Source organism: Polyodon spathula, chromosome 11 (genome assembly GCF_017654505.1).
Source record: "Polyodon spathula isolate WHYD16114869_AA chromosome 11, ASM1765450v1, whole genome shotgun sequence".
Classification (NCBI taxonomy): Eukaryota; Metazoa; Chordata; class Actinopteri; order Acipenseriformes; family Polyodontidae; genus Polyodon; species Polyodon spathula.
The window spans coordinates 29,973,238-29,993,733 of record NC_054544.1 but is presented as its reverse complement, the minus strand read 5'-3'; the positions used below and the strand labels follow the sequence as shown (position 1 = coordinate 29,993,733).

The following is a 20,496-nucleotide window of genomic DNA, read 5'->3' as shown; positions in this document are numbered from 1 at the left end:
TGCAAGATTTTCTCCTAAGTAGTGAACAGTCCCACTGCTAGAATTTCAAACCCTAGATCTATGTCATTCGTCAGTATCAGATTTAGTGTTTTAGTGTAGACCTCTGACACCATTGCAGTTTTTGTGTATTAGTATCAAGCTCACCACCATTGAAAACCTTTGGGTTGCCACTAGTCGATCAATGACTGTCTTAACAATGCAATCTGCGTTCTGTTTTAATAGACAAGCAGTGATGCTGTGCTTTGCAGAGTTCAATCTCCTTGGGGCCTCTTAGTTAGAGGTGTGGATGGAAAGCAGGTTGGCAACAGAATCGCTCGACTGTCTGTTTTTTTTTTTTAAATGTACATTTACAAGAGAATACAAGTAAGCATGATTCCCCTTGGATGGCCTGCCGGGTACGAAACCTGTGGCTTCCGGTGGGTGTTCTTGAGACTTAGGGCCTGATTTTCCAAACTTAGTAAAAGACTTACTAATGAGAAAGGCCAACGGACCAATTTTGTCTTTTTGAGTACCGTATTACTTCGATTTGGCACCGCGGCATTTCTTTTAAACTGATCAAAATGACTGCAGCCCTTAAACAAGGGCGGCGATTATACAAGGGCGACCTCTATTAATAATACTGTGCTTTACAAACGCTGCAATATTTTATTAGATGATTTAAGGCATTTTAGAAGCAGCGTGTGAGAGGCTCCGATCTGCAGCACTATACTCGTGTGTTTTTGGGGCTTGAATGCAGTACATTTAGTTACTAAGAGCCTATTAGGCAAGAGAGATTGAAACTTAATCTTATCATGGATAGTAAGCACATTGTTTTTATTTGTAGGGGATTGAGTGCAGGAATTACAATTTAACTGAAAACAAAACAACCTATAACTTCAGAAGGTCCGCTGTTCCGTATGTAATTTATCTTGGATTTTCTTTCAGAACTGTACCATAAAAGAAAATGTACTTACGATGGGTGTGTACATTAGTTTGTAATGTATGTGCTAGATTGAGGCTCCTGTCTCTTCTGGGTCGTTACATGTACATAGTCTGTTCTGCTCGTTTATTTATTTACTGTGTGTGTGTTTAGTAGGATGAAGAAAAAAATATCTTGATGTTTCTTTATCGATAGTGGCGTTTATTCGAGGGCGGCCTCTGTTATAAATATGATATGATGGCAGCGTCAATACGAGGGCATCTTTAATACGAGGGTGGTGCTAATTGAAGTAATATGGTAATTATAGCTTCCAGTGAATTTTACTTTGCAAACATTGACTTGAGTTTTTGTTTAACTTTATTGAACTTGTTTACTGTCCTTGCTCATTTAGTAAATCCTTTACCAACTTTGGAAAGTCAAGCCCTGACAAGTCCAGGTATTTTGCAACTCATTGTGTTACATGTGGTAACGGACAAAGCTGTGAGACCAGGCCCTTGTTCTTGTCTCTGCGCTGGTGCTAGACTTGTGCTCATTACTGTTTTGCAATCAAATGCACATAGAGAGGAGGTGGTGCTCCACACAGGATGTTGTATGCTGATCAACCGGCAGGTTAAGTGTCTCTGTGTTTTGTAATCCTTAAGTTAAGACACTATACAGACTATTGTTGCTTTAGCTGTGACCTCAAGGATAAAGCCATTTAAAACCTAATTTAAAAGAACAGCTAGCAAAAAAAGGAAGCCAATCAGTTTTGGCGTCTGTTAGCCTGTGTGTGCTGATTATTTCCCCCTCCTTCCCTTCTGTACTAGATCGTGAGCCTCAAAGTCTCCCCTCACACTAGGCCCAGCACCTTGACGGAGCAGGCTGTCAGGAAGTGGCTGATGACACATGGCAAGGAGGAAGAGGAGGGGAACAGCAACAACTTTGTGCTCAGAGTCAGTGGAAGGCTGGAGTACCTATTTGGAGATCACCCCCTCATCCAGTTCAAGGTCTCTCTCATTCTCTGTCTGTCTCTGTCTATCTCTATCTCTGACCATGCATGTCTCTCCCTCTCTCTCTCCCTCTCTCCTCTCTCTCTCTCTCTCTCTCTCTCTCTCTCTCTCTCTCTCTCCTTTTCTAGATCTTCTCCGAGGGAGACATGTTGTATTACATTTAAACAAAATGTAGAGATATACTGCTGCCCATTTTGTTGATGTGTCCGGCGAGAGGAATTCCGTTTGTTTTCACTCGAAGAATCCACCTGCATGTAAAACTGTTTGTTTTTACCGATTATGTGGAAGCCGTGCGGAATAGTCTCATGAGGTCAAATGAGCTAGAGAGAATGGGGTACAGCACTACCCATTTATTTATTTTGCAATGTTGGATGATTACAGTAGCCTGAACTAAGTCCACACACCTGTTATACAAATGCCTTATTAAATGTAATGGATGATGGGAGTGTTAGTGTGTAGGTCAACTTGTCTTCTTTACGTTTGCAGTATATAAGGAACTGTGTGACAAATAACGAGTCCCCCCACCTGACTCTGATTGACTCCTGCACTGTAAAGGAGATGTTTGAAAAAGAACTCTCCACCATCAGGGCCATAGTGAATAGGAAATCTTCAAACCCACCCCTTCCTCTGCCTCCTAAAAGGAGAGCCACATCAGTAAGTGTCAATGCTTTACATGCCCAGAAGGCACAGCCTCTACATTTGCATTGCCAAGCCAACCAAGAAATGTTGTGTTCAAACTTGAATTGCCTTATGCAAACAGTTATCCAGAACTCATAAAAAAAAACTACATTGCCGACATGTATGTTTCTTAATTAGTACACTGAAGTAGGCACTGGCCAAAACTGTGTCTTCATGACTCGGTTTCTTATGTTACAGAAGAATTATTGAAAACCTTGAAGATATAGCTTATACGCTGACAGCAAAGGTCTCGACTAGGACTACAACAAGTTGTGTTATTTTGCTTTTTGTGGGGTGGGGGGGGGGGGGGGGGGGGGGGGGGGGGGGGGGGTCGTATTTGTGGCATTGGTGGCTGTGGCAAAGTGTTAAGTACATTTTTATTTGGTTTCCATTGAAAGACTTTCCATATTTTTAATAAGATGGTTTTTAGATGCATACCCTCAAACTGGTTTACTTTAGAGACCAGACTCTGCTTTTAATTATCTAAATGGCATCTGATCTAACCATTAGCACCATTCAGATTATTAGAACGGTAAATCAGTGTGTCGACTGTATTTTGGTCTTCATCTTTAGTATTTTAAAACCATTAGAACACTCTCTTCTGATGTCACGTAACTACTTTGCATACTTTAACATCGCTGCCTTGCCTCTCCTGTAGCAAATATCAACCAGTGTTTGGGACGTAATGGTGCCATTTACGATTGTGCTGGTCAAAGGTAGCAAGGTCAACGCAGAAGAGACGGTTAAAGTAAGTAAGAAAGGAATGTTTTAGAGCGGTGGTATTGCTGTCGAGATGTGCTGCACAGTTGTTTCGCTGGTTTGCTGCGATTGCTGCAGTTGCAAGCTTGGACTGTCTTTAAACATGTGCAGTGCATAATGCTGTCTTTGTAAATCCTCTTTCCTTTACTGTGAAGTATGCCTTCTTGAGAAATCCACGACATGTTAACAACGAAAAGCATTGTAAAACTTCAGTACAGTACATTATCCTTGACTCTGCAGAAACAAACTGCTCAGCGTCTGCTTTCTCTGCATTCACTGAAATAAAGGAAATGCTTATATTCTGCCATAAAGGTGCTGGAAGAACTTTGCAGATTCCCAGGTTGTCACAGTTTGAAATGTTCTCTTGCACGGAATATTTAAAGGATAAACAAGATCAAACTACATTTTTATTTAGCCATTTGAGTTTGGAGTGCAATACTTTTAATTAGATCTGGGATACATTTACAGAGATGGAAATAAGACTCCTCTTCCATAGCAGTTTCACCCATTCCAGGTTTTAATATGCGCTTGATTAGCCCCAGTGTTTTAGGTAACAGGTTCAGGTGTGTCATGATAAACTCGTAGTAAAACCTGGAATGGATCAGTCTGCTATGCAGCAAGTCATATTTGCATCCCCGTTTCCACAGGTTATATTTCGTGTTTTAATGTCTGAACTGATTTTCACATTTCTTCATCCTCTCCCTGCCAGGTCCAGGTCCGGGCAGGCCTTTTCCATGGAACAGAACTTCTTTGTAAACCTGCGGTGAGCACAGAAACCTTCGGAAAGAATGAGCATGTTTGGGACAAAACACTGGAATTCGAAATTAACGTCTGTGACCTGCCAAGAATGACGCGGCTGTGCTTTGCAGTTTATGCAGTGATGGATAAAGTAAAGAAACAGAAGTCCACCAAGAACATACATGCCAAGTATCAGACGATAAGAAGAGCTGGGAAAGTAGTAAGTTCTCATTTTTCTATGAATTTCCAGGAATTGCACAGTATAAATGTGTACCCCCAAGAGGGCTAAATTGCTAGCAATGTACTAGTGAGACAGTTTAAACTTTGTATCACGTGTCTTGCAGGTTAATGGACTGGCTGTTACTTCTGTAGGTTAAATGTACGTGTTCCTGTGCCTTGAAACAAAAATTTGAATCCGCACTTGAATTTTAGTATGCCTGGCTTTCGATTCACCTTGATCCATTTCATTGTATAGCTACTTTTTTTTATTCTTTTTAAAATCCAGTTTTTTAGGCACATGTAGCAGCATTTATAATAACATACCTGTGGAGAAATGCATTACAATCTGTTTTGTGCGCTCAGCTTTTCAGCAGTCTGTAGAGGGCTTTAATACAAACTGGCATTCTCCGTTCAAGTCCCAAGACTTCATACCTGTGGCTGTGAATTCTCTATAGTCAGATACCCTAATTGAAATGGAGTGTAATAAAACCCATAAATGTCTGTCACTGCTCAAGTAGTGGAAAGAATAATGTGTCTTTGAGACACAATGATTCCATTTCTCACTCTCTCTGTATCATACTGAAACTAACAGACTGTTTTGAACTGTGACAACCGGTATTGATTTCTCATTCATGTTTCCAGCATTACCCAATCGCCTGGGTCAATACAATGGTTTTTGACTACAGGGGGCAGATGAAGACCGGTGAGATTGTTTTGCACAGCTGGTCGTCGTTTCCTGGTAAGTTCTCCAGCTTGTAGGAGCCGAGTAACCTGAACATCAGTTATGAATGAAACTCCGCAGCAAAATTGTCTGATACACAATATATTAAGTTGTCAAGCCTGATACTAAATGTATTGAGATGAATTCATCTGTTTGGGATTCTTAAAATGATGTTCATGAAAGCCCTTATAAAAGTTTCCCCATATTAAAAGCAAGGAAAAGTATAGTAAAGCGCAGTGAAAGCATGGCTAAGCAGAGGTAAGTATTTTAAAGCACAGAGAGGTATGGTAAAGAATAGTGATAAACATGGCAAACTGGTAAAAGCATGGTAATACATTTTCTGAGAGGATTTTCTGTTTTCATTCTCAAGTTTTCTTTTTCTTTCTAGCTAATCCCTCAGGTAAAGTAGACTAGTACACTGAAGGCACTTCCTGAGCAGTTTATCAAAAAGGCTATGTGCGCGTAATGTACTTGCCAAACGATGACCGACAGCTTTAGTACATCGTTTTTATCTGAATATTTGTAATTCTTCATGATTTCAGATGAACTTGAAGAAATGCTGAATCCTATAGGAACAGTGCAAACCAACCCATACACTGAAAATGCTACAGCTTTGCACATCATATTTCCACCATATTCCAGGTCTACAGTCTTCTACCCCCCTTTCGACAAAGTAGGTCCCAATGTTTGTTTGAAAGTGTACTTCATGTTCTGTATTGCACAGGCCGTTATAACCGGATTCAGTTCAATTTAACAAAGATTTCCCTGTAACAGTTGCTAATAATTTACTGACGTTTAGGTTTGAACCAGCAGGTTAGATGGACAAATTGAAATATGACACAGTTGTTAATATTTAAGACCTGCAATTGTTTCCTTAAGAATCTCTGCTTAAGCCTGGCACTGGTGTGTACTGTAAGTGCATTGTTTATTTTACAGATATTGGAAAAGGCAGCTCAGATTGCAAGAAACAGTGATTGCGGGACGATGGCTGTAAGTGTGGTTTTGTTTAATACAGTGGTTCTCAACCCTTGGGTCCCGACCCAAATTAGGGTCGCAGCACATTCTAAAAGGGTCGCAAGCCAAAGTTTAAAAAAAAAAAATAAAAAAAAAAAAAGTTAATTTCTGTGGTTGTTTCCATTTAGAAATGAGCTCCACGCACTTTAACTGCAATTTAGTGTCCACAGTGGACGCTATGGGAAATAAACACGTAGGTGACTATTATTGTAATGTGGGAAAGTTGTGACATGAACAGACGTTGAACAGACATGGATCATTTATGGAACATAAGCAGTTAAAACCCCAGTTTGTAAAATTTGAAAACTAAATGCAATACAACCAAATTGAGATTGTGATTTATAAGCTACAGTTGTGTGTCATTTTATGTTGCCGTTAGCTTTACTTAGTGCGAGTTAGTAAATTAGTCTTCGCTCAAAGTACATAATTCTGAAACTTTACAAAAGAAAACATTGTTTTTTCCGAATCTACTCTTTAGTGCATCGATGTTTAAAAATATCGCAGAGGCGTTTATATTGGCTGTCAAAGTATGCACTTTCCTCAATAAAGCGAGCCTGAGCTTGCTCTGTCTGATATTAGAGGAGATCCGTGGCAAGGATACAAGGAATCAAAAAAAAAATCATCAGCTCCTGGGTGAAGTTGACCCAAAGTGAAAATCTAGGATCAGGTTTCCAAGCCCCAATTCTAACCTTAACTTATAAGCAGGGTTAGATTCCTTCTGGAAATAGTGAGTGGTAAAGTATGAAGCAGGACATAGATCTCTGATCCACGTACTGGGATATTTTGTTAATTAAATTTACAGATCTCCACGCATTAGGGAATGCTGAGAGTAACGTTAACAGTAGTTAACTGATGCCGCTATTCCAGCTTGTATATCATAGTAGCTAGCAAAAATTGACAAATTCTTAACATCCAACGTTAGTCTTGCTTCCAAGTCGACCAGTACCAGCTCGTATAGTTCTTCCCAAGAACACGGCAGAAAGTATAAAAGGACATACGACCCAGGAATTCTCAAGTATGGATTTACCTACTCCGATTGGCATGGTGAGCACAGGCCGCTGTGTGTTGTGTGCAGTGAACTGCTAGCTAACGAAAGCATGAAGTCTTTGAAATTACGGAGACATTTAGAAACAAAATACGGCAGCTACAAAGATAAGCCTCGACTTTTTTAAACGTAAAAGACAAAGTCTTGAGGCTTCCCAAAAGACCTTTGAGTGCATGTGTACAGTACAGGAGAAGGCGCTCCATGCCTCCTATCTAGTTGCACATCGAATTGCTAAGTGCAAGAAAGCACATACTGTTGCAGAAGAACTAATTTTGCCCTGTGCAGTAGATATGTGCACCGAACTGATGAGCAAGTCAGTCACTAAGAAACTGAAGACAATTCCCCTGTCTAATGATACAATTTGTCGGAGGATCTATGACATGTCCGTTGACATTAAACAACAGACGACCGAGCGCCTCTCTGTTTGTGGCTGTTTCACTTTACAATTGGACGAGTCCACCGACATGGCTAACCATGCGATTTTGCTTGTTTACGTGAGACGTGTAGGATTGTGACATTCAAGAGCAGTTTTTGTTTAGTTTAATTTACCCACATACACAACGGAGGCTGAGATTTTTAACACATTGGACACGTACTTAAATTCAGTGAGACTGAGATGGTCAAAGTGTTTTGGCGTGACAACAGACGGGGTAGCCTCGATGACAGTAAACATTCGCGGGTTGTGAAAAGAATATTGAACATGATGGCCCCAAATGCAATGTGGAACCACTGTTTCTTACACAGAGAAGCATTAGCAGAAAGATATGGTATCCGAGCTTCACGAAACACTGCGGGAGGTTGTGAAAGTTGTTAGTTACATCAAGAACAGTGCCAAGAATTCAAGGTGCTTTGTCAGGAGATGGGCAGTGGCTCTCCAGAGGCAAAGTACTGTCTCAAGTCTACAAGCTTAAAAGTGAGTTAGCGGCGTTTCTCAAGGATCAGCAATCACACTTAGCAGAACATTTTAACGATGAGATGCGGATTACTCGTGTTACTTACCTTGCTGACATTTTTGACCACCTGAATACATTGAATGTTTCATTACAAGGGAGGGGGCATAACGGATTTGAGCAAATTGACAAAATCAGTGCCTTCAAAAAAAAGTTGCCTCTGTGGATCAAGCATGTGTCCACAGGCAGGCTGGACATGTTACCCAGTATGTGTTGTGAGGTGCAAAATTTGACGGATTCAGACTGCTCACTGCTGAAAAAAATGATCAACAAGCAATTTCAGGAAATTGCGTGAACAGTTTTGCGCTTACTTCCCAGAAGTGAACGTGCAGGCCCAAGAGTGGATAAGGGATCCATTCGGAGTCAATGTGGAAACGGTGAATTTACCATCTGAAGAAGAAACTCAGCTGGTTGAATTATCATGCGATCGCGGTCTTCAGAGGAAATTCTCTGAGTTGAGTCTCCCTCAGTTCTGGTGCAGTGCTGCAAGCGAGTATACTGCTCTTGCTAACCATGCGATCACAGTGCTTTTGCCCTTCAGTACTACATATCTATGTGAGACTGGCTCCTTTGCTTTAACCCAGCTAAAGAACAAAAGCAGAAACAAACTGGATATTGAGCATGACCTCTGGATTGCACTGTTCTCAATAACCCCAGACTTTGAAAAACTTACAAAAAGGAGGCAGCCCCAGGTTTCTCATTAGGAAGAATTGGACCATAAAGTGTAAGTAAGCTATTCCTATTTTATCATTATCAATCTGTAGGCCCATTTGTTTTTTCTACATTTTAAAACAGACTGGAAGGCTTTATTAACATCACAAACTTAGTCAAATAATTGTAGTAGGCATGATGTCATATTTGAGAGAGGCTGGCTAGTTTTTATTATTACTACTGTACGTTGGGTCGCCACTGAGCTGGCATGTTAAAAATGGGTCCTGGTCAAAAAAGGTTGAGAACCACTGGTTTAGTGCATGGTCTGCCTCTTTCTTTGCCTGCCCTGCTCTTTTGCGTGGTGTCTTTCTGCATTGCCATGTACAGTTTTGACAGTGTTTAGTTTCTCTGTGTAATACTGCAATTTCTAAGCAATTGAGATCAGAAAGGATAATCTATCATGTGCTGTAATCAGTGATGCACAGAGGCGAGTAAAAGTCCACCTTCTTTTGCAACCTCATCTCTTTTGGATGAAAGCATAAGCCAGTGCACCACTGCCACCTTGTGTCCAATACTGATATCCTCCTTTATCTTCTCATAGGGCCGTGGAGGCAAGAAGTTTCATATTGAACTGAAAGAGATAATGGAGCGTGATCCTTTGTCTCAGCTGTGTGAGAACGAGAAAGATTTGATCTGGACACTACGCTATGACTGCCGTGAGAACTTCCCCCAGTCCCTGCCCAAACTTCTGCTCTCTGTCAAGTGGAACAAGCATGAAGACATGGCTCAGGTATAAGAACATGCCAATCAATATAGAACTAGAAATTGAAAGAGATTGGTTTGGTGTCTTGGCTTGGTTTCCTATAACGAAGAAAATTCATTTTGTGGCAAGTGAATTTCTTTTTTTTTTTTTCTTCTTTAGTAAGGCTTTAATAATACTATACTCCAATACTATTGTTGGTTGCTATATATTTAAAATGTTATCAAGGGCCCAATAGTACAGTAGAATGCATCAAAATAACTGAGTTTTTATTTTCCCTGGGCTGCTTTGAAAATGTAGGTTCAGCCACAGACTGGCTTGTGTGTTTTGTGATCAAGTCTAAATGATCTAACCCTACCAACGTTAAATATATAGAAATATATACAGTAGATGCACACAGAAGATCTTCATAAGGATGTTCCAGCTAAACAGTAAGTGAAAGGTTAAAAGGTTTGTATATAAATGTGTCCTTTGCATCCAAGGTTGGGGATTTGAATCCACCCCAGATGTTGACATGATAAGCTACTGTAAAAACAGTTCCCGGGTTGCCCTCTGACCTTTGCACTGCCGGTACCAGGTACCCACCCTGTTTGCAGAGCTCGCTGAGCCAAACTTCCGCTCGCAAAGAGCAACTTGCATAAATAAACTTGTCCCGTGTCTTGCGTTCTCTTTTTGAAATTCCCTGGCTTGCTCTCAGATTATGCATGTAGTCTGGCTCATTGCAGAAAGCATTTGACATCGACATTTGAACACTTGTGTTAATCGAGAGTGCTGGCAGCTTTTCATCTGAATTAGTTTGGAGGGGGTACATGTATAAGTGTTGTGTTGGGGCAATCTAATTTCTTGTGTAGCTCCAATGGTTTTAATCTGCAAGTGCTTCACTCCACTGTGTCCATGTTTTAGTATTCTCTTTAGAAAGTATTTAAGGTTGTGGACATTGCTAAATGGGTCTGGTTAAAAGAGCGAAAGGCACTAGACATTTTTGAAAGGAAATTAATTGGAGGCAGACAAGCTCTTTCTCTGCCAATACCATCCGGTGGCTGTTTCGATTTAAATCCTGAAACAATGCGATTCAGTTACATTTGTACTTCTCTAGTGTGCTGTGCACCAAGTTAAACAGACTTGCGGTCTGCAGACTCTGCTAATCGGTTTGCATCGCTGTAACAATAGACTGATGATTAATTGACAGGGTTTGTTTTTTTTTCTCCCTTCTAATAGAAATGTATGTGAGATGAAATGTAAGTCTGGACTTCCAGGCTCCTATTCAATTCAATTCAATTTAGACTGGGGGGAAGGTTACAATGATTTTAACTTTGTTCCTTTTAAAGAAGCATAGTGAAATCTATTGTTTCGATTAAATCGTTAAGTTGGGAAAGGTCACAAGTTCAACCATCTTTCTAAAATTCAGCATAATCCCTAATAACATTTACTGAAAATGGAACACATATTTTTCTAATCTTCAGCTTTATTGTACTAACATAGCTAATACATGAAATTAAACCCAGTTCAGATGTTTTTATCTGCAATTGAAGTACACGATACCTGGCGTTCATATCCTATATGGCTGAAACTGAGATGGGGATGTCCTGAAAGTAACGCTTTTAAACACATGCCTTCTAAAGCTTTCTTAAAAGTAACTCATTTTATGTATAAAGGTAGGTGAGTGAAAATGACTAAATGTCCAGTTTTGGCAATATGAGAATAAGTCTAAAATAAATGTGTCGTGTCTACTTAAAGGTTGTACAAGAAAATCATGTTTTTTTTTTTAATATATATAAAATGATTTGGAAATAGAAACCTTTGGATGCCACTTTTTATTTTTGGGTTTGCAAAATATGAATCTTTCACTGATTGTTGTCACAGCTTCAAGCTCTGCTACAGATCTGGCCAAAGCTGAGTCCGAGGGATGCGCTGGAGTTGCTGGATTTCAACTACCCAGACCAGTACGTGCGGGAGTATGCAGTGCAGTGCCTTAGAGACATGAGGCAAGTACATGACCACTGTGTTGCGTGTTTACTCCCTGTTTATAAACATCCCTTCTCTCACCCAGACTGAGTATACCTCACCTTCAGAACAGTCTTGTTATTGGCTGTTGAATCCCGTGCAGGTGTTCAGCTCTTGCAGCTGGTTTCAATGTTTGCAGTAACAGTATAACCAGACCTGCATACTGGGCCTTGCTTTTACTCCTGTTGGCTGTAACAGCCTTGTGGCTGCTGTCTGAAGAGATTCTTGTTTGACAGTGTTCCTTTGGATGCACGGTTGCAAGCTGTAGATGATTCCCTGCAGTCTGAATCTACAGCAGTGTCTACTTTTCTGTAATGGATGCTAGAGAAAAGGACTTATAAATACTGCATTGTGTAAAATACGCAACCACGATAATCATCTGTTTTATTAAGAAACTTTCATGAGTCATCGGATCCTACTAACAGCTCTCCATTCTTATGCCTTGAGTTCAAACAAATCTACAATAATTCGTCTTTCTCCGTTCCCATGCAGCGACGAGGAGCTGTCCCAGTACCTCCTGCAGCTTGTTCAAGTTCTCCGTTACGAGCCTTACTATGACTGCGCCCTTTCCAGGTTTCTACTGGAGAGAGCACAGGCCAATAGGAGGATAGGGCACTTTCTATTCTGGCATTTAAGGCAAGTAATTCAGAGCATTGCTCTTGACTGTTGTGTCTGTCGGGCACGCTGCCGCTGTGCTCATGTTTGTAAAACACGACCAAATAACAAATCCCTCTGATAGTGATGGACCAGACTTCTTCCACTGTATGTCAAAATTGCTGGAGAAAGCTCCATTTATTTTCAGTCTCTTGGCTTGACCTAGATCTGGTGTGATTTACTTCTGCTCTGTTCAAGAAGCTTTCTAAGCCTGTGCCTTTTTCCTGTAACAGCAAACGGATATTTAGAGCAAAGATAGAAGCTGTCCACGTGCTCTTTATTTAACCTCTGCCTTTAATCGTTGGTTTTGTTCGGTGTCTTGCAGGTCTGAAATCCATATGCCTGCAGTCTCTGTACAGTTTGCATTGATACTGGAGGCATATTGCCGAGGCAGTATACCTCACATCGAGGTTCTGAAGAGACAGGTACCAGAGAACACTACAGCTCCTTTCATTTTGACGTTAATGTTTTATTGAGCTGCCACACGCATAGCTGTATTGACCACTTTGTTTGCCTTCACACTCTTGTCCTGTGTTTTCTGAAGGGATAGTTTGTCGTTTAGTCCCTGTTGGTTGCACTCAGACTTAACTCTTGAGAATGCCTCGCTCTGTGTGTTGTGGGATTGTGTGACTTTGTTTTTCCCTTGAAGATCACTAGTGCCTGGTTGATACCTGACAAAAAAAAAAAAAAGTATGACAGAAAGAAACAAAGTGAGTATAAGGGAGCATAACTGTCTGTGTCGTACCAGGAGGTTAGATGTCAGCTCGGCTTCTGGGAAGGAGGGGAGGGGAACGTATTCCCAACTGTACAAACACGGAAGAAATTCAAAAGAATAAAAACTTCAAAAAGTTCCTGTTTTTTAGAGCACAGTGTTAGCACAGCTCGTGGGGCTGTGGAAAAGCCACACAGTGCTGGTTTTGACAGCTGGCTGACCCAGCACTCTCCGCTGCCTCTCCTTCACAATCAGTCCTGGTCCAGTTTTCCACAGTATCCTGTCAGGCCAGGCTTAAAATACCACCGCTGCCTTTCAGCTTTTAACTTAACACCGTGGAGATTAGGCAGCCGTTTCCTAGTATAGAAAAGAAGGATCTCCTTTCTGAACTGCACATTATGTTCCTTTTAAAAGTAAGCAATTAGTGACCTGTGATCAGCAGGGATTGGTTTGAATTTGTGTCCTGCAGTGGCATTTGACAGATTTGTCCTAATATTATGAAGTTTAGGCAATATTGGGAAAGCACATGGCTATTTATCAAATTGGTTGAATATTATCCAGTGTGTGTTTTTTTTTTTTGTTTGTTTTTTTGAATATTCAGATAATACCCAGAGCTAAGAATAGTTAAGCTTTGAATTTAAACAAAAAAAAAAGTGACCCAGCACTGACCCCTGCCGTATTGTTCAGGTGGAGGCGCTGACGAAGCTCAAAGCCGTAAACGAGCTCATCAAGCTGGGCACCATCAAAAGCACGAAGAGCAAAGCGAAGGAAGCCATGATGACCTGCCTGAAACAGAGTGTGTACACAGAGACTCTCTCCAATCTCCAGTCGCCTCTCAATCCCAGCGTCATCCTCTCTGGACTCAAGTGAGTGCGACAGCCTTCCAGCAGAGTCTTCCACTGGCCATGGGAGCAGAAATCAAAGGCTTGCTTTGTGCTATTAGACGTGAGATGAGATGGGGTTGTGCAAATCCTGATTCAGTGAATGCCAAGAACACACGCAATAATAGATAGCATAACCCCCACCCCTGAGCTAAATGACTCCTCTCCTCAGTAGTGCAGTATGGGGGGGGGGGGGGGGGCAGTGAAGATTCACATGTGTGTTTTGATTCTAGTTTGTGTATATATATTTATCATTTGCTGGGAATGTAGCCTTTAAGGCAAACAACTGACAATATTAAACAGACTTCAAAGACTGTTTGCCTCCCATCCAACCAGGAGTTGATTATGAGGAATCATTTGAAACCTATGCAGTCCAAGCTGAAGTAACCACACAGCGCAGTCCCTCTATAGTTTGTCACAGGGGTTCCGGGCTTTGTTCCTCTGTCGCCTCCTCCCAGGGGCTCGCTTAACCACACTTACACAAGGAGTGGAAATTCATTATATCTAATATATATATATATATATATATATATATATTCTATATATATATATATATATATATATATATATATATAGATATTTATATAGATATATAGATATATGCATGCAACTGAGATGTTTTGAGATGAATCATTTAGTTTCCAAGAGCTTGCAGGATTTGTTTTTAAAAGTAACTTCCTAGTGCTGGTAAAACACAAGAGATTGAGTGAAATCACCAGTGTGATAACAATCGCCAGTGTGTCTATTTTTAAAGACATAGTAAAACTAGCAATGGATCAAAGTGCAATGCAGCGGGAGTCTTATTTCCGTCCCTGCATTAGATTGATGGTACCCATGATTTTGGCTCACCCCTGTCTCAGTAATCTAACCCTACGTGGAGTGAATTCCTCTCTTTTGGAATGTTTTAAGCCAAGTCCCACTTGCTCTGCTCTCTTTGGGCACCCTGGTGATTCCATATAGCTGGCTGTTCCTGCCAGGAGCCAAGAGGCAGGGAGTGAAAAATGATCTAATAATAATAATAATAATAATAATAATAATACACAATGGAAAAAGCTGGTTTCAATGTAATTTGTAATGTTTGTGATGGGAGAAGCTGACAGCATGCTCCCCATCCCCCAAAGCTCTGATTCAATTGACTCCCAGAAGCGGGTGAAATATATTTCAGTAACACAATGTTTTTCTGTATGTTGTTGTTGTTTTTATTTTATTTTTTGTTTTTATTTTTCCCCAAATCTGGAAGGGTTTGTACAGGAACTGATTTTTTTTCTGTCCTTCTATATGCAGTGTAGAGAAATGCAGGTTCATGGACTCGAAAATGAAACCTCTGTGGATAGTGTATGAAAACAAGCTTCTAGGAGGGGAGTCGCAGGGCATAATCATCAAGAACGGGGATGGTGAGTGGACCAGGGTTTGTACCAATAGGGCTGGGATCGCCTCCGATCAGCTGGACTTGTTTCATTTTTAGCTTTTTATTTTTCCCTAAAAAGATTAGCCCAGACAAGATCCACTCCCAGTTTGGTTCACCCTGTCCCAATCGTGTGTGTGTGTGTGTGTGCGCTTTTGATAAAAGATTTTGAATAAAGCGTGTTTAACTTCTAATTTCATCTACGTGTTGACTTGATATGACTGATGTTTTGGTTGAAGAAGCCAGAGCACTAAGCAAGCTGTCATTTTATGAAATGAATTGGAAATTCATTTTTGAATTTTAAAATAAATTATAGTAATAAGTGTTCATTTTGTGAATTTCTTATTACCTCATTTTATTCTGTAGACAGCTGTAAGATATGTGTGGTTTTGTTCTGACCTGATGCTGTCATAAAATGGCTAACATATATTTCTATATAAGCAGGGGTTCACATAACTGGTGTGTATGCGCACCAATAAAAACAAAGGCATATTGTTAAGACGCGAATGCGTACCGTCAGTACATTTAACAGGAAAGTGTTTTTTGTGTAGGCAGCGAGGGTGCTCATGCTTGCAAGATCAAGCATATTATCTGGCCGCCCACACCTGCCTAACCTCCCGATTTTCTATCGTCTCAAGGTCTCTGGGATCTGTCAATGATCTCCGAGTAGCTGAGCTTATTATCGCTGACCATAATTAAATACCAGTCCCCATATTTTACTTAAGGCCAGAGGATTCCAATTTACAACAAATAAATAAATACAAATTCCCTCATTTGATATCCTTCTATAAATACTGTTGTGCACTAATAAAGTGAAGAAGTGTTTGTTTCATGATTTTGAGTGGTAGGCCATTGAAGTAACCCTTTGATCCTCAAACCAGCATCCTTGACAGGGTTGCAGATCGTTCTGAAAATTGATGCTAAACTGTTTGAAAGTTTAGCACTGGAGAGCCTACTGGAGCTAAATCATTTAATACCACCCTAATCAAGCCCACTTAGAACTTCTCACATGGCACTAACCTTCTCTCCTGTGTATGTGGATGAGTTTGGGTGGGTCTGGTTGCTTATATTGTTCCAATATATATATATATATATATATATATATATATATATATATATATATATATATATATATATATATATATGTGTGTGTGTGTGTGTGTGTGTGTACATACATACATGTTTATATATATAAACCTGTCTACCGGCGCCAGAATTTAATGTTGCCCTCGCTATATGAGGTACCCTGGCGCTAGAATCTAATTCCAAATTTGCACCCCTTTTCCTTGATATCCCTATTGTTTGATCTGTCGGAGGAGGAAAGAGCACTAGACAGCGACTTTAATAATGAGAATTGTGGCGCGTACCAAACCATTTCTGCTGTGGGGGCAAAGAGAGGCCTCTAGTGTCTGGCCTCCCATAAACTAAAGGGTTAATTATTGTTGGATAACCCCAGTATTCACTTTAGTTCGCCCTAAAGCCTTCTGAGGAAAAGGACATTTGTGGAACACTGGTTGTGTCTGACCCTGTTCACAGAGCCCCTCTGCTTGGTAAAGGATCTTCGTTGATATTTCTTTTCTCTCTTTCAGACCTTCGACAGGACATGCTTACTCTGCAGATACTCCGGCTGATGGACATGCTCTGGAAGGAGGCTAATCTTGACCTCCGGTGAGAACTCCTTGTTTTAATACAGAGACCTGGCTACTAAGATTGAATGCGCAATGCAGTTGCGTTTTGCATTATGGGCCGTACAGCTATGGCCAAAAGTTTTGCATCACCTAGAATTTTAGGATTGCGACTTCATTTAAAAAGCAAACTATATGAACATAATTTTAGATCTTTTATTTAACATCATGTTATTAAATAAAATGCCATAATAGTAGTACAGTAAGTAAAAAATGTCACATTTTTCTATTTGTTGTTTAAGTATATGAAAAACTACAAAGTGGTATGTAATTCAATATGTTAGCGTAACATTATTCAACACGTTTCATATGACTTTATGAAGCAAAGTTAGTTAATTTTATGAGGTGATACAAAACTCCTGGTGATTAGCTGTACATACAGGCAGAGTATCAACTATTTACCAACCATTTCAGCTCTTGTATAGTAACTACTTGGAAATCGCTTGTACCATGGTCTTGACATGTCACCACGCCAGATACTGTAACAATGCTTCTACATCACAATTCAATATGCGGTTCTCTAGACCTAACAGGAACAAGCTTATCAACCTTCTGAAAGTAGCTAGATAAACGAGCCTTATACATTTGGATAATATATTGGGAACTGTGTTTGAGCATGTGCATACTTGGGTTCATGTTCCTTTGGAATTACATTTTCTTTCCTTGATTTTCTTTTAAAAATACATTTAAAAAACACTGGATTAATGAACTGTTCTGGGTTGTTTATGTAATCTTTATATTATTCCCAATATTAAAGGGGTTTGGATAGGAGTTCATAGCATTGGCCACATTTGAAGCATATAAGAGTTCAGTCTCCCCCCCGGGCACTAGTAACCCTGGATACAGCATGTGGTACTATTAAAGATAAGCTTGTCTGGCTTTTATGTGAGGGAGTATATGCCTTAAGAAATTGCCTCTCCTGTTTCTGAATGAAGCCTATTACAAAGCCTTTGGGCAAAAGGTCCCAGTGTTACTACATTAACTCTCCCTTACCAGTGTTGAATTTAATCTAGTGAAACAAAAAAGGCTCAATAAGTTATTGTTTGAGTCCATTACTTCACCTGGCACGTGTCCATTTCATTCGCCATGTATCCATTTGTTTCCAATTTGTATGCAGTTTTTATATTGTGCGGCATCACAGAACAAAAACGACTCCAGCTGGAGCGCACTAAATCATTCTGAAGCTCCAAAAAAAAAAAAAAAAAGAAGGAAGGAAGGAAGAAGACATTTGATTTCCAAGAATTGCTTCTAGATCTGTCAGTAGTAGCCCACAGAAAGGAGGTGGTGGACTGCATTCTGGGTTAGGAGGAGGTTAAGACCAGGATGAGCTAGAACGGGCCCTGAGGACTTGTCCTAGAGTTGACTTCTGTTAGAATTCCTCTCTGATAAGGATGTTTTTTCCTCGGACTGTGAGTACCTCAGCCTCCGGGGAGCAGAGAGCTTTCATCCTCTCTGACTATTGAAGGGATGTAGTTGGAGGGAAGCCCGAGGAAGCAGCAGCAAGCAGGACAAGCTTGAAATGCCATGGAAGAGTGCCAGCCAGACCCCCTGACCTTCTCACTCTTGGAGCGGGTTTGTAATGTTGTGATAAGACAGGCAGTGGTTCCACATGTCTTCTGGACTCATGCTCCTTTCTTATTGAACTCCATCTGCAGCGCAAAGGTTTCAGTACTGGGGGCGCTTTCCGATCTACTACCCCAATCCCAATCTACTACCACAGGCCCCTGTTTTGACACAATGCTGCTTGACAGCCCCAGCAAGCTGGAAAAACATGCAACTTCACAAACAAAGTCTGTTAAATGAACACAGTATTCTCTCTTGTAGACAGTTTATAGAGAGTTTTGTATCGGTTTTTTATTTATTTATTTGTAATTAAAACACAGCACCAATTGCAGAAAAGAACATTATTGTTTGCATGTATTCTGCAGACCTGTATTTGTTATATGATGCACACTTCTGAGCTTTTAAATTCACTACTGCTTTTGTTTTTTCCTTAGAATTGTGCCTTATGGCTGCCTAGCAACTGGAGACAAATCTGGCTTGATAGAGGTGGTGTCAGCATCTGAAACCATCGCCAACATTCAGCTGACAAACAGCAATGTGGCTGCTACCGCGGCCTTCAACAAGGATGCTCTTCTGAACTGGCTCAAAGAGAAGAATTCTGGGTAATGACTGTCGCACCTGCCCTCTTATATAAAGCAGGCCTGTGCCCTGTTCTTTCAGCATTAAACCGGGTTTCAATTCATTTTTATTCTGCTTTTTGATACAGCTTTCCCTGGGTGTTTTAATGTGTAGTGTGGTAGTGTCTCCTGTAATCCTCACTAGTGTTTGTCCGGTTTGCTATGCAGAGATGCCTTGGACCGAGCCATTGAAGAGTTTACATTGTCTTGTGCTGGCTACTGTGTAGCTACTTATGTGCTTGGCATCGGCGACAGACACAGTGACAACATCATGGTCAGAAGTACTGGACAGGTAGGGTTTTGTACACAAATATAAGTTTTGTTATTTCACACACTCACTTTTCTAAGTTCAGGTAACATATTCTGTTGCTGGCTAAACTTGTTAATCCTGTTTTTTTTTTTATTATGCAGCATGTCTACAACTTTGATTTAGATTTTTTTTTTTTTGGCGCAACAGCACCATCCCATGGCTCAATGTGGTTTTGTTTTTAATCTATTTTTTTTATTTTTTTTTTAATGTGCCCGGCGCAACAGCACCATCCCATGGCTCAATGTGGTTTTGTTTTTAATCTATTATTTTTTTTTTTTTTTTTGGTCAAGAGTGTACAATGTGCTGTATTTAGAATAACAGTTTCTGTATGTGTCTCTGTACTTCTCTAACATTTTTAAATAGAATGTGTCTGAATACAAGACTTAAAATTGTAGTCTTCAAAGAGAAGTGCTGCGGAAACTCCTGATTTAACCATCAGTCGCCAGATTGATTTAATTATTTTATGCATGGATTTTTATTTGCTTATATCTATCTTTTTTATATAGCTTTTCCACATAGACTTCGGACATATCCTTGGTAACTTCAAATCCAAGTTTGGAATCAAAAGGGAGCGTGTGCCTTTTATCCTCACCTATGACTTCATCCACGTCATTCAGCAAGGGAAGACTGGGAACACTGAGAAGTTTGGCAGGCAGGTGTCTTTCTGGTTTCATTACAGTCAGTTTGTGTTTAGCTGTTCAGCAGTATGGTGCTCAGAGTTCAGATCTCATCAGTTGCTGTACTGGGAGCAGCTCTGACTGCTGTACGTGTTTGCTTGATCCCCGATAGGTTTCGTCAGTACTGTGAAGAGGCCTACTTGATCCTGCGGAAGAATGGAAACCTGTTCATCACCCTGTTTGCACTGATGCTGACCGCAGGCCTCCCTGAACTCACCTCGGTCAAAGACATTCAGTACCTTAAGGTTTGCACTACTCCCACCTCCACCCCCACCCCCATTTACTTTCTATGCTGACATATTCACACAACATTAGTTATTTAAAAAGTGTTTTGTTTTAGTAGCTTTTTAATCTCAAACTTTTATCAAGCCAGGCCTTGAAAGGATCTTAATGGTTCCGTATTAACAACACGGCTATGTAGTACATTCCATACCCTCACCTCTCTCTGTGTGAAGAACTGTCTCCTTCCTTCTGTCCTAAATCAACTGCGCTGTGGTTTAGTGATGTGCCCAATGGTAGCTAGGTTGAGACCTTCACACACTGTT

At 40.5% G+C, this 20,496-nt stretch overlaps 1 protein-coding gene across 3 annotated transcripts in view; it reads left to right on the top strand.

The window, feature by feature from the left end:
* The window catches only part of LOC121323146 (phosphatidylinositol 4,5-bisphosphate 3-kinase catalytic subunit beta isoform-like), a 57,012-nt gene that overhangs the window by 35,236 nt on the left and 1,280 nt on the right, over nt 1-20,496 (top strand). For all 3 annotated transcript variants that reach the window (XM_041263975.1, XM_041263974.1, XM_041263973.1), the window contains 18 exons: nt 1,726-1,905; nt 2,395-2,562; nt 3,245-3,334; nt 4,055-4,303; nt 4,945-5,041; nt 5,566-5,696; nt 5,960-6,013; nt 9,285-9,473; nt 11,307-11,428; nt 11,940-12,083; nt 12,427-12,526; nt 13,501-13,679; nt 14,979-15,088; nt 16,689-16,767; nt 18,782-18,949; nt 19,133-19,256; nt 19,781-19,926; nt 20,064-20,196. In XM_041263975.1, the coding sequence (XP_041119909.1) occupies nt 1,726-1,905; nt 2,395-2,562; nt 3,245-3,334; nt 4,055-4,303; nt 4,945-5,041; nt 5,566-5,696; nt 5,960-6,013; nt 9,285-9,473; nt 11,307-11,428; nt 11,940-12,083; nt 12,427-12,526; nt 13,501-13,679; nt 14,979-15,088; nt 16,689-16,767; nt 18,782-18,949; nt 19,133-19,256; nt 19,781-19,926; nt 20,064-20,196 (2,463 nt within the window). The remainder of the gene's footprint in view (nt 1-1,725; nt 1,906-2,394; nt 2,563-3,244; nt 3,335-4,054; nt 4,304-4,944; nt 5,042-5,565; nt 5,697-5,959; nt 6,014-9,284; nt 9,474-11,306; nt 11,429-11,939; nt 12,084-12,426; nt 12,527-13,500; nt 13,680-14,978; nt 15,089-16,688; nt 16,768-18,781; nt 18,950-19,132; nt 19,257-19,780; nt 19,927-20,063; nt 20,197-20,496) is intronic.